This window comes from Ambystoma mexicanum, chromosome 9, assembly GCF_040938575.1.
Source record: "Ambystoma mexicanum isolate Mex_15411 chromosome 9, UKY_AmexF1_1, whole genome shotgun sequence".
In the NCBI taxonomy this organism is placed as follows: Eukaryota; Metazoa; Chordata; class Amphibia; order Caudata; family Ambystomatidae; genus Ambystoma; species Ambystoma mexicanum.
In genome coordinates this window covers 1,557,223,107-1,557,236,186 of record NC_090931.1, presented here as the reverse complement: position 1 = coordinate 1,557,236,186, position 13,080 = coordinate 1,557,223,107, and the positions used below count along the sequence as shown (strand labels likewise).

The 13,080-nt window shown below is 47.5% G+C and overlaps 1 protein-coding gene across 2 annotated transcripts in view; it reads right to left on the bottom strand.

Moving 5' to 3' along the window:
• Positions 1–11,518, bottom strand: part of LOC138489518 (zinc finger protein 135-like) — a 227,787-nt gene extending 216,269 nt beyond the window's left edge. For both annotated transcript variants that reach the window (XM_069617259.1, XM_069617260.1), the window contains exons 1-2: positions 11,393–11,518; positions 2,632–2,758 (exon numbers count right to left, since the gene is read on the bottom strand). In XM_069617259.1, coding sequence (XP_069473360.1) covers positions 2,632–2,758; positions 11,393–11,416 — 151 coding nt within the window. In that variant the 5' untranslated portion in view covers positions 11,417–11,518. The remainder of the gene's footprint in view (positions 1–2,631; positions 2,759–11,392) is intronic.
• Positions 11,519–13,080: the final 1,562 nt, after the last annotated feature.

Here is a 13,080-nt window from a genome sequence, read left to right as displayed (position 1 = left end):
TTTGGGGATCTAACAGCAATAGCTAGCGTACTAGGCCAGGGCATTTCTACTAGTATAAGTGTGTGACAAAGAGTGGGAGGGGAAAAAGAGGGGAGGGGGAGCGGGAGAGGAACATACAGGAAAAAAAAGGTTGGTCATCAATGCGCCTATGCATGCAGGCACAGCAAGCAAGGGAGGGGAGATAGAGGAAGACAGGACAGACAAACATGATAAGCCTAGTACGTTCAAGGTCGTGCAAGTGCACAGCCAGAAGTATGAGGGAGGGGGACAAGTGCGCCCAGTGCAGCAGGGGCCAGGGTTAAGTGCAGAGTGGGTGGCATTCTCATGGAAAGTATTCCGAGTGCAGTAATGCAAGGCAAAGTGCAGAGGCCTGGAGGCAAGTGCAGGACTGGCGGGGGAGCCTGGGACCTGTGAGGCTCTGAAGGAGCACCAGGCGACCAGTCAGCTGACTGAACCGGTTGGTGATGAGACGGAAGGAGGGAAGCAGGAGAGAAGCCAAAGGACACTAGTGAAGTGCAAGACCTTAGATCAGGAGGTACAGCATTCCAGAGGTGAGGGGCTGTCATAGGCAAGCAGCATGCCAGGACAGGTGTCAGTTTGGCCTTGGGGACCACTAGAAGGCCTGTGTTACTAGATCTGAGTGTACATCTAGCTGGGAGCCATCCAAGCAAAGATGACAAATAGACTGGGCTCTTGCCGAAGAGACAGTTGTGCGCAATACAGAGGATACGGAATACAATTTGTTTCCTAATCGGGAGCCAATGTATAGATTTCCTGTGCCATGTTAGTAAACTGGCCAAGATGCTAGACTGTGGGCTGATTACCACTCAGCTTACCTTTTGAAAGACATCCGAGTGGACGTAATGCAAGGACCCAACCTTAACATTACCCTAGACATCATTTATACCTTGCACGACTTTGGGTGCCTTTTCATTTCCTTGGTTACATATTTTCTCTGACTAGTCCCACGTAGAATGTCTATTTTTTGCAGAATGGGTTCAAACAATGCTCAATGGTAAAATACTATCATGGTCGCACACATTTCTAATTTTAATGTTGCCATTTACTTAGATGTGCAAATAACAATTAAAACATCATTTAAATTATACACAACACACTTTCCATAATCATGCAACAATTCTATATACAGCATACTGAACAAATCCAAATGATTGACTCAAAAGAGTCACTGGTGAGTACATAGCACTCACGCATGCCCCCGACTATCCCTAGGGTGCGCCACTCGAAAACCTCATCTATACTAACCCTTTGCCACTTTCGACACCATTTTGAGACTGTTGACCACTCCTCTCTCCTCCTCACTCTTAGGACATTGGGTCAGGCGCTCTTCTTTACTCTCTATACCTTTTCCTAGATAGACTTTTCTCGCTTTCTGGCTTCCACTACCACCTCTTTGCCGACAACGCTCAATTCCCTGCTTCACTCCAGCCATTTCAGAACTGTCTCACTGCATTCCATCACTGGGTGGCTTTCCACTGCCACATGTTGGACTCTTTGCATACAGAAGTCATCTTTCTACGGGCTTGTAATGGTATCCCTCCCCTCTCCAATCTCCTTCACGCTTGGCCTTCTTGCTCCCTCGCCCAAGGCGCCCAACCGATGTGTCCTTTTGGATAGCTCCATCCGATTGCCACAATTCATCACTACCACTGCCTCCGCTGCTCATGTTACCAGAAACACTTGTGTACAGATGCGTTATAAATGACTTATATCATATCATACCTTTCTCAATATTCCGAAAAATGACTTCATTTCTAGATTTGTTCAGCAGCCGATGAGAACTCCACCCTTGTGCTCACTTTTTGTAAACTCGATTACTGGCCATGCCGACGCCTTGGCCTCCTCCTCTACTCCTTCAAACTCCTCAAGTTCACTACTCTCTACAACCTACCGAGATCTTTGCCCATTTGTACTTACTGACATCATTCCCATATCAAGTTCCTGCTCTTCTTGGTCTACAAGGCTATCAGTGGTCTTGCTCCTCATTAACTGGCTGAGCGTAGAGCTTTCGACTCACCATCTCGTTTCCATCACTGCTCCATGCCCCCACGCCCTGCGTGCATCCACTCACTTCTGCTCGTTCTACCTATTTGCCTCCCTTCATTGGAACTGCTGCCCATCACAATCAAAGCCAGTCCAAGTGTGGATCTCTTCAAAGCTCGGCTTAAACGCCATCTACTGGTCAAAGAAGGAACAACCACCAAAGTCTTTCCCAGCCTCCCTACCTGACCCCATCACTCCTTCTAGTGCTGCATAATAATGTAATTTTGCCTGTTGGGTTTTCAGCACTTATCCCCCAAGGTTAACGTTGCCTTTGTAAGTCATCTGTTTTCTTGTGTCCCTGGTCTATCTTCCACTTTGTTCACACCCTCCTACGCTGGCTCACCACTTTTTCTCATCTTCATGCTATTGTGCTGGCACCCTTCCTAGGAATGACTCTGACATCTGTAAATGAGTTATTGTAGCTCATTGTTGATCGAAATTGCAATCCATGTTCTTCAAATAAGCACAAATAAAAAACATACAAAGAATACAATTACAGACTGAGAACTCTGAAAGAGAACGCAAAGCCTTTAGACCTGCGTATCAATAGAAACGGTGCAGCTTTACCGAGCGACATCAACGCGTGGTGAATTTCCTTCATCACATTCTTATAAAGGTCCTTCTGCCATTTGTGTAAGTGCTGCCACTCATCTTCAGAGAAACAGGAAGAAGCATCATCGAGGGTGACCTGCGCCTGCAACAGAAAATGACAGATCCCTTAATCAGCAAATGTGATATTACCTCAAAGGAATGTTCCTCGAGAGTGGGCGCCTTAAAGCAAAGGTTATGATGGCTGCCTTACTAAGAGGGGTTTTGACATCTGTACAGTTCATTTGACTCAATAATCCTTAAACCACTGGGACACAGAGAACTCAGAACCAACCACTAATACATGCTAAGTGTCCTGCCCATGTCGGGGGTGTTTATGGTGGTCCCCTCTCTGTGATGACTGAAACTAGGCACTGGAAGCTCACAGCTTCCAATGCAGAACCTGAGAAAGCCGAAGACACACCAAGGCAGATTGCCTCCCTCCCCGCCTGCCCCGTTGTTAGCGCCTCACTCCCTTGGTTCTCTGCTTCCCTCACTGTGTTCTTTCCCCTATTATTATTATTTTATTTATTGAGCGCAGACCTAGCTTTTTAGAAGCAACAGAGAGCTTTACAGAGGTATACACCAATACAGATACACAACGGAGCGCTTTACAGAGGTAATAATAGAACAGATATACGGTGGGAGTGGAGCACAGAGGAGGAGTACAGCTGTACAGGGTGGCGGGGAGGAGAGGGGCGGGCTGCCACTAGCGAGTCAGGATGTGCGGGGGCCACGTGATGGCGTAGGTGTTGAGGAGAGACTCATTGAAGAGGTGGTTCTTGATTTCTTTTCTTAATTGTAGGTGTGTGGGGGCGAGTCTTTGACTGACAGGGAGGTTCCATAGTCTTGGAGCATAGGCAGAGAAGGCCTGTTTTCTGGTCCTTTCCTTTTTGCAGCAGGGGATTTCAAGTCTGCATGTGTCCTGGCTTCTGGTGGTGCGCTGTCCACCAGAGATGCAGAGTTTCTCCGCGAGATAGCACGGTGACTTGAGGGTGAGTGCCTTATAGATGATGCAGCAAGACTTGAAGTTGATCCATTGTCCTTCATTGGATCTGCCCACAAGGAACCTATATCCCCTGAAGGACGTTCTTCTTCATAAGTTACCTCACAAGCATTTGCCGACCTCTTCTGCACCTTCAATAAAAAAGATTGATGCCCTCAATCTGACCATGTCAAGTTTGCCAAAATCTCCAGCTTGGTCAGACCTTGACTTGGAGTCCAATGCCTGTTTCCCAAAGTTGCACCCATCTGCCAATCAGAGTGTTTGCTGCTGATTAAGAAGTAATTGAAAGCATCTTCACAGCAAGTTCCTGATATGACTTTCAAACACAGGAGTGTACCCTGGTATTGAACAAACAATTTGCATCTAGAAAACCGCATGCAAGAAAATGCTGAATTTAGCATTGTGAAAAAAACCTGCAAACCCAAAATGTCCAGGAAGGGGATCTGGGGTTGTGGGACAGTCGCCCGCTCCCCGTCATCCACATTTTGTGAATTCGGGGTTGTCCCCTGCTTCCGGGGGATGAAGAAGGATATTCAGAGAAAAGAAAAAGAAAAACAGACACTGCAGTGGACGTTCCGCCCCTCAAAGGGGAGGCAGAAATCACGTTGCAGTGACGGAGCCATGGCCGTGCAGATGAAATGCAGGAGCAGGAGGTACGTTTTTATGGGTAGGGGGCTTGGGGAATAGCAGGCGGGGGTCATGTATGAGATTATTTCGATACAGGCATGTCGAGTTTGTGATTTTCGAATTCGACATTTTCGTATACGAAATGCTCGCATACATCGGTGTACCCTCACATCAGCCCCAACACCAGTGGTTAACAGCTCACCATAATCTGGTATCCACCCAAAAGCTCTTCGGAATACTTCTATTTCACCTATGCTCAAGAAAGCAAATGCAGACGCCAATGTCCGTGATTTAGTGCCCTAATACTAACACACCGTGAATTGGTAACCTTTTATTTATTAATTTATAGCATTTACAAACGCCCAAAACCAGGGGTATCAAGCGTTTGTACAGAAGAGACAGTAAGACATCAAGTAGCAGCAAGTACATGGTAAAGTTAGTCATATTTGTCAGAGAGCCAGGCTTTCACAAGTCTTTTGAAGGTCGGGAAGGAAGGTTAATTTCTGATGTTAGAAAGTAGGGAGTTCCAGAGGGTGGGGGCTGTGCCAACACCTCCTGCTCTAGCGCATTTGAATTGAGGAGTGACCAGGGAGATGTTGCTGGACGATCGGAGAGAACACATCTGCTGTCTCTTAGCGATGCCATTGTTCAGGTAGAGCAGGGCTTCTTTGTAGATTCAGCTGTGGCAATAGACAGGGTTTTAAAGTCCATATGAGCTATAATGGGCAGCCACTGGGTGTCTCGCCATGTTACTGTGATGTGGTCAGAGCGAGGATGACCCAGTGCTGCGTGCCAGGCTTTATTTTGGAGGAGTTGGAGCGTTGCAAGTTTAGTTGCTGACGTGCCCTTGAGGAGAGCATTACAATAATCCAGTTAGCCGAGTATAATGGCTCTTGCGAGCGTGAGGCAGTTACTTGTTGAGAGAAATTGTCTACTCAAGGAAATTAGTTTCGAGGTATAAGATGTGGATGAGGCGAGGGTGTTAATGTGCTTAGTCATCGATCGCTTTACATCCAGGTAGACCCCCAAAGGTTTGGCCTGCTTGAGTACGGGTATTGCAGTGCCATTGATGAGTATTTTGAGGCAGTGGAGTGAACCTACAATGTGTAGCTCTGTTTTGGCGTGATTGAGGCAGAGGTTATGAGTGGCCATCCAGTTTTGAATAGTGATATACACGCTATTTATGTTAACAGTGTCTTCTAGATGGTTGCCTGTGATAGGGATAAGAATTTGGGTGTTATCTGCAAAGTTAGTGTAGATAATACCAAGCCAGTCAAGGATGGTGAATAGTGGTTCGGTGTAGGTGTCGTAAAGGGTGGGTGACAGGCAGGAGACGTGGGGGACATCGATGGGAATTAGGATGTGGTCTGCTGCTGACTTTTCAATAAAGACCCTCAAGGTTCGTTCACCAAGGAATGATCTGACCCAGGTGACGGCCTCTATAGAGAAGTGGAAATGTGAGCTAAGGTGCTGGCATAGTGTGTCATGGTCCACAAGGTCATACGCTGCCGAGAGGTCGAGGAGGAGAAGGATGGCTAAGTTACCCGAGTCACGGATGCTGTGAAGCTGCATTTTGAGGTCAGGTAAGGCTGTTTCGGTGTTGTGTTTGGGGCAGAAACCAGATTCTCTCAGTCCTAGGCGATAGTGGTGTCGAAGAATTGTTGTACTTGGGAGTAGACAATGCGGTCTAGAATTTTCAGCAAGAAGGGGATGGTGGTAATAGGACGGTAGTTGGTAGGCAGGGAATGGTCCAGTTACAGTTTGTTGAGGAACTGAGTGACCCGGCTGTTTTCATACTGATGGGAATGAAATTGGTCCTAAAGGAGGCGTAGACAAAGCCAGTAATGATGGGGGTCACAGTAGTAACACACAGTTTAGCAATATGTCCCAGGCAAGAATCTCCCTTGCAGTTGATGGAACGAATGAAGTGGATGGAATGGCTAAAGCGGATGGAATGGATAAAGCGGATGGAACGACTGCTATGTACCTATTCCCCATGTTACCCTTTCTATCTTGTTGCTTTAGACAGAGATACCTGCCTGGCTCTGTTCATACCTCCAAAGAGCTCCCAATATCACTGGAGCCACCTCGATCACAGTCACATCAGGAGCTGCCTCGTCGTTGTTCCAGGGTGCAAGGATGCACCATGAATTACCAGCCACCAACAGCCCTTCAATGATGGCCGCCGCCATCGACCGACCTAAAATGGGATGGGCATCACTGGGCTGCGGTGCAGTCCATCGTTAAGCCCCCGCCAACGGATCTGCTGATTGGCCTGCCCAGAACTCTTATCCAGATTTCATGGTCTCCAAGCAGGTCAGAGCCAGCCACATGTAAAGGCCTACTGACAAGGCCAACGATCCCTGTCTGGCCCTGTCCGGTGCACCGGCTCGCGCATACAACACTAGCTCATCGCTCTCTATTCACGACCATAGCCCTACAGATAAGGGGTGTATCGGCCACTTTTACTCCCTAAAAATAGGCCAATACTCCCCAGAAATAAAAATAGGGAGTAAACATACTCCCAATAAAAATGGGAAATGGACACATAGGAGCTTGTGCCCCCGTTTTTACCAAAACAGATCCATGGATGTGTTTGGGCCAGTAGTTCATGTAGCACCACAGGAAGAAACGACTATAATTATGAAAGAGATCACATTTATCATTTAATGTGCAAATATCTTGGTGCAAAGATGTCATTTCTGCATTTCTCACAAAAAGTATCCAAAGACGTCAAAACATTAGGTATGTACATTGATGCCACCCTCTCGCTAGGTAAACAAATCAACACCACAGCGTCCACCACGGCCTACACATGTAAGCTTTTCAATGCCTGCAGACCATTCTTGACGACAGAAAATTGCATCACCTTAGCCAGAGCACTGGTACTCACCAAGTTGGACTATTGCAATGCGCTATATCTAGGCACCAGCCAACACAATCTGCACAAATTAGAAATCTTTCAAAACAATGCGCTCAGAGCAGCCACCAATTACCCCAGAAAAATGCACATTCAGATCTCAGACGCAATGTCCAATGGTTAGCCATCAACCAAAGAATTCAATTCAAGACTCTGTCCCTAGTACACAAATGCATACACAACCAAGCACCTAAATACCTCTCGGACAAATTCAAACTCAACACCTCGACTAGGCAAACCAGATCTTCCCACTCCAACCTCCTCACTGTACCTAGGTACAAACTGGAAAAAGCAGGAGGCAGAAGCTTCACAGTCCTCGCAGCCAAAACTTGGAACACACTACTGCCCAACATCAGGCTAGAACCTTCCATTCTTAAATTCCGCAATGGAGCCAAAACCTGGCTCACTCAGAATGAAAACTAATCCGTAAGAGCTAAACTCGTCCTAAATACTCTCCTTCCCGATCATGTAATCTTTGCACAGACGTCTTTGTGCCATGCCATCTATGTAAAAGTTAATTTTGTAAAAATGTGTTATATACTGTACCTCGGTTCATCTACCATGAGTAATCCTGATGCTCTATGTCTGTATCTGTACCTAAGAAATGTGCTCAGTTGCCTCAGGGCGCAATATGAATAAAATACAATAGAATACAATACAAAAAGAAAATCTGTTTTACAGTTGAACATTTGTTTACTCATTTATAAAATACTCCCATTGGAAACTGACTCGTGTTTTTACTCATTAAAAAATAATTTTACTTAAAATACTCCCATTTAAAATCTTATCTAGAGCACTGCATGACCCAATTCTCCTCGGACCGACCACTCGGCCACACTGACTCAAGTCTGATGAGTCTGGCATCTCAGTGAGTCTCTGCTGCTCACCCATGAGGTAAGGCTATCTCCACCTCCCAAGATCTCCTGTTCCACTTAGCAGTATCACCCACAGTAGAATCTGGAATCCCAGTGTTTGGCCCATGCACGTCAAATCAGCTATAATTTCCACAATCTGATGCGCCCATCCCCACAGGGACCCCTAGTCACCATCTCCCACCACCCACTCCATTCCTGCCTCCTGCAATACCAATACCGGGATTAGCGGATCCTCCTCAGCTGATCCTGAGTACTAATCCTCGGGTTTCACATCGATCGACAAAACCCACTCCTTCAAGACACACATAGCAAAGAAAACTAGACAGCTTGGTATCAGCTCTCTCTTCTGCGAAAAGTCAAGCCCTTCCGCCCTCCGGAAAGCTTTAGATCCACCGTTCAAGCACTGGTCCTATGGATGGGGGCAATGCACTCCTTGAAAGCCTCCCGTCATCCTCCGTTGTGCCCCTGAGAAGTGTCCTACATGCAGCTGCATGCCTCATCAATGGTCTATGCAGATATGACCACATCAGCCCGGCCCTCATCGACTTTCATTGGCTCCCACTGCACGCACAATCACCTTCAAGTCTTGCTGCATCATCTATAAGGCAGTTGCCTTTAAGTCACTCAGCTACCTCGCTGAGAAACTTTGCATCTTCGGCAGACAGTGCACTACCAGAAGCCAGGACATGTGCAGAGTTGAAATCCGCCGCTGCAAAGGGAAAGGACCAGAAAACAAGCCTTCTCTGCCTACTCCCCAAAACTATGGAACCTCCTCCCCATCTGCATCAGACTAGACCCCACGCTCCTACAATTCAGAAAAGAACTCAAGACCCACCTCTTCAACAAGTCTCTCCTCCTCAACACCTAGGCCATCACGTCTCCCCTCCCGTTACCTAACTTGCAAGGCGCAGCCCGCCTCTCTCCTCCTCGCCACCTGGTACAGCTGTACTCTCTTCTGTGCCCCTCTGTATCCTACCCCCGCTGTATTTCTGTTCTGTTGTTACCGCTGAAAAGTGTTGCGTTATGCATCTATAATGTTGTACACCTCTCTAAAGCGCTCTCTTATATATCTGAATTGGTGTATACCTCTGTAAAGTGCCCCATTGCTTCTCAGAGCTAGGTCCGCACTCAATGACTATCATAATAATAATCAGCTCAGCTCTATTGTGCTAAATCCAACAAGGATGTCCTGCACCTACACTTCCTTGCACACCTCTCACCACCACATCCCACTACCTCCACTCCCTAACCCTACTCCTTTCCTGCCGCCAGCCTGATCCACTCAACTGTTGATAAACGCCTGGTGTCAGGACCACGCACCACCTTCGCTCATATGTCTGTCCCTGCCTTCTCCCCATACCTACTCCCATGTGCTGTTGAAACTTTCCCCCTTCCTTCCCATACTCAGCTTCACCTTTACACTGTGCAAACACAAAATAGTTGCTAACAGTGTGACAACCACCCTTCTCAGTTCCTCTTCCGTCCCCCCCAACCGAGGGCATGGCACCACTACCCATTGATGTACAACACATAGTCACTCCTAGCCTCTTCCGTCCTCAACCTGGTATCTCAACCAACCCTACACCTGGCGTACAGAGGTTTCACAAAAAACCTACATGAGTTGGATCACAATCAAAGGTACAGAGTCATAAATAGCAAGTAAAGTTACAGTCCTCATTGATTCCATTAGGAGGCACAGAATCCAATTTGTCAATCCACAATCTCTCTCTCTCTGGTCCATTTTCTGTATCAAATTGTCATGAGATCCATGCTTGCAGACTTTTTCAAGAATGTGAAACCAGATCTGGGAGATGTTATGCTAATGTTCAATCCAATGGCACGCCTCCAAACACCCACATGGTCCAAATAAAATACCTGTCTTATACAGAGGCTTAGCCTCGCCTCCCTGGAGCAAGTTGGTGTAATGGGACTCAGGTGTGTCTCATTGAGCTCTGAGTGACATGATTGGTTTACTAGATTTCGCCTGTAGCTCCCCACACCCTAATCTGGGCATGATCGCAGACTTCTGGCTCCCCAGTCACAGGAGCGCACACTTCTCCAGTATTTCAGGTATAAGTTGGGAATTGAGAATCTCTTGAAGGCCAACACTGAGCTCAAAGAATTTCACTTCATCAAGGTGTATTAAAGGAACAAGACCATGGTGTGGTGTGATGTGGCGAGCCCCAGGCTCCTGATTTGATTTGATTTGCTTATATAGCACGCTAAACCCTGAGGTAGCTAGGCTCTTGACTTAAAGGAAGTGTTACAGACAGGTTATACATAATGAGGTACAATAAGTACATAGAAGTAAGAGGGCAGGGTTACAATAAATAAGAAATCGATGAGGTGTGCTAGAATTTACAAGTAGCGTGCATAAAGAGATACTGTGGTAGACATTTTACTTTTTACATTAATATACAAGCAGTGTGTCGTAGTGAGGGTGACGCTTAGGAAGTGGTGGGCGGGGAGGGGAGCCAGGATTTCCCTTTGAATCGGAATGCTAGTAAGGAATGTTCATCACTAAGCGCAGGGGGCAGGGAGTTCCAAGTTTTGGCAGCTAGAACTGGGAGGCTGGTTCCACCTGAATTTTGGAGTCTGAATTTGGGAATGCTAAGGTAATTGGCATATTTGGCTCTGGTGGGTCTCAAGGAAGTTTTCCATGCAAATTTGTTGGTCAGATATTTAGGGGCTGTATTTGTATTGTTGATGCATTTGTGGGTGATCACGAGTGCTCTGAAGGTGATTCTATCTTTTATGGAGAGCCAGTTGGCCGTCTGGCTGTCTTGGGTTATGTGGTCGGACGTGGGATATTACTCCATCTTCTCGGGTTGAGTATGTAGTCGTGGTTTAGGATTCTTCTTGGTCTGTGTGGTCTTGTCACAGTAGGGCCGGTTTCACAGGGTCTTCGCTGTGATGGGCCGCGGGTAGCGGTCGAAGGGTTTGCAGTGATGGCAGCGAGTCTTCTGATTAGAGGGTTCGGGTTCTGGTGCACGTGTCTGCAGGAGCTCCTTTTATTATCTTGGTAAAAGGGCAATGAACTGGGCAGGGACAGATTCCCTTCAGGGGGCCACACACCCCACTGGCCACGAGATACTGCCCACATCGCCCCATGTCTGGTGGCACCCGGCTCATGTGCCCCCAATCATCACAGATCAGGGTGTGAGAGGATCAGAACAGGGTGCCCCTCTTCCCTTACCCTGGAGGCAGTGCCCCCCTTCCCTTACCCTGGAGGCAGTGCCCCACCCCCGCTCTGGGTCTACCCTGGCCTCTCCATGTCACCTCTCTGCCCCAAGTGATGAAATGCACACTCACCCCATCTGCATCCTGCCAGAACATGTCGCTCTTGGGTATATCCCTCACCAGTGATGCCTTCCGGGGATCCCGTGTAACGTTCAGGATCTGCACAGCGGGGGTTAAGGGGGTGGGGGGGAGGAGCAGACAAACAGCTCCCGGTAAAAAAAAAAAAAAGACTCTGACTAATCTACTGCGCATGCTCAGAAACCAGACACCGCTCAACTAGGCATGCACACGCGCAGAAAAGACACCAGTCAGGGTCACGTGCGGCGAGACACTGTTCTAATGAGCATGCGCAGCTCCAGCAAAGCAAGTGACTCACAGGAGCATGCGCAGTGGTAGGGACGCGTCCCATGGAAACACAGATAAACGCCTACCAGCCAACCCTTGAACCCTACACCTCCAGGCGCTAGCAGGCAGCAATAACGTACAGCCTAGCGGCTTTCCCAACATATCCTTACCTGGAATGATACATCACAAGTGCTCCAAACTCTTCTCTGAAAACGATCTGCAGTGACTGGTTAAATGACTGGTTAAATGCTCAGCGCTAGATAGACAAAGCAGTGGACCGCCTGTTTAAGGGGCACTTCACATTAACTGACAAAGCCTCTCTCCCACCCCAACAGCAATTATCTAGTTTAACCGAGAACTCTTGTCTTTGAGGCAAAGTTTGGGTTTCAATGACCTATCATAATATGACGTTTGTCTATTTAAAGATGCATTTCCTGGTGGGCAGGGGATTATGCGTGGATGAACCCAGTGTACTTTATTTTGAGCACTCACCCACATGTGCATCTTGCAAATCAGGAAGGCACCTCAAAGTCACACTGGATGGGCAGTATTTTTTGCCAAATAACTGCAGCGATGAGCATGGGTCACACAGATTGAGAGTGGGGCAAAGGGGATCTAAAGTGAGAAGCAGCAACGAAGCGGGAGGCTATTGAGCAATAGAGCAGAGGAATGGTGGGACTATGCTGGTTGATATGACAGAAAATGCTTACTGTCAGGTGAGACATACTGATGAAATAAAAAAAAATAGCAAAGCAAATGAAGGTAAGTATGGCTTATAATTTTTATCTGGCGATTGGTTTACTTCTGGTGAGAATTGCCCCTTCTTCAATGATCAAGAAGCTTGATCCCCAATACTCATCGTTCAACCTTGACGGCATCCGAATACCAGTCTCGCCAGTAGTCAAGACACTAGGAGTATACCTGGATTCCACACTCTCACGCCAAGTGAATGCCATCTCCTCCTCTGGTGCGCACACCACAAAACTTATAAATGCCTATAGACCCTTTTTATCCCCAGTCAGCTGCCTTACAATTGCTCGAGCTACCATAGGATCAATACTTGACCACTGCAATGCACTCTTTGCAGGCACCTCTGAGCAAAACATCAGAAAGATGCAGACTATCCAAAATAATGCCCTCCGAGCAGCCCTGACCATATCCAAACGGGATCACATCACCTCAGCCAGGAGAAAGGCCCACTGGCTATCCATTCATGCGAGGATCCTGTTCAAAACACTACCAATCACTCACAGGTGTCTCCCCGAAGCCCGTCCCCATCTCTCACAGAAGATCTCCAAAGCAGCCTCTCTCAGACCCACGAGAACAAATTATGTCCACCGACGCGTTCAGCCCAAATTAAGGACCAATGCAGGTAGCTCGAGCCAGCCAAACAATGCAACCTACCCCGCCCCCGC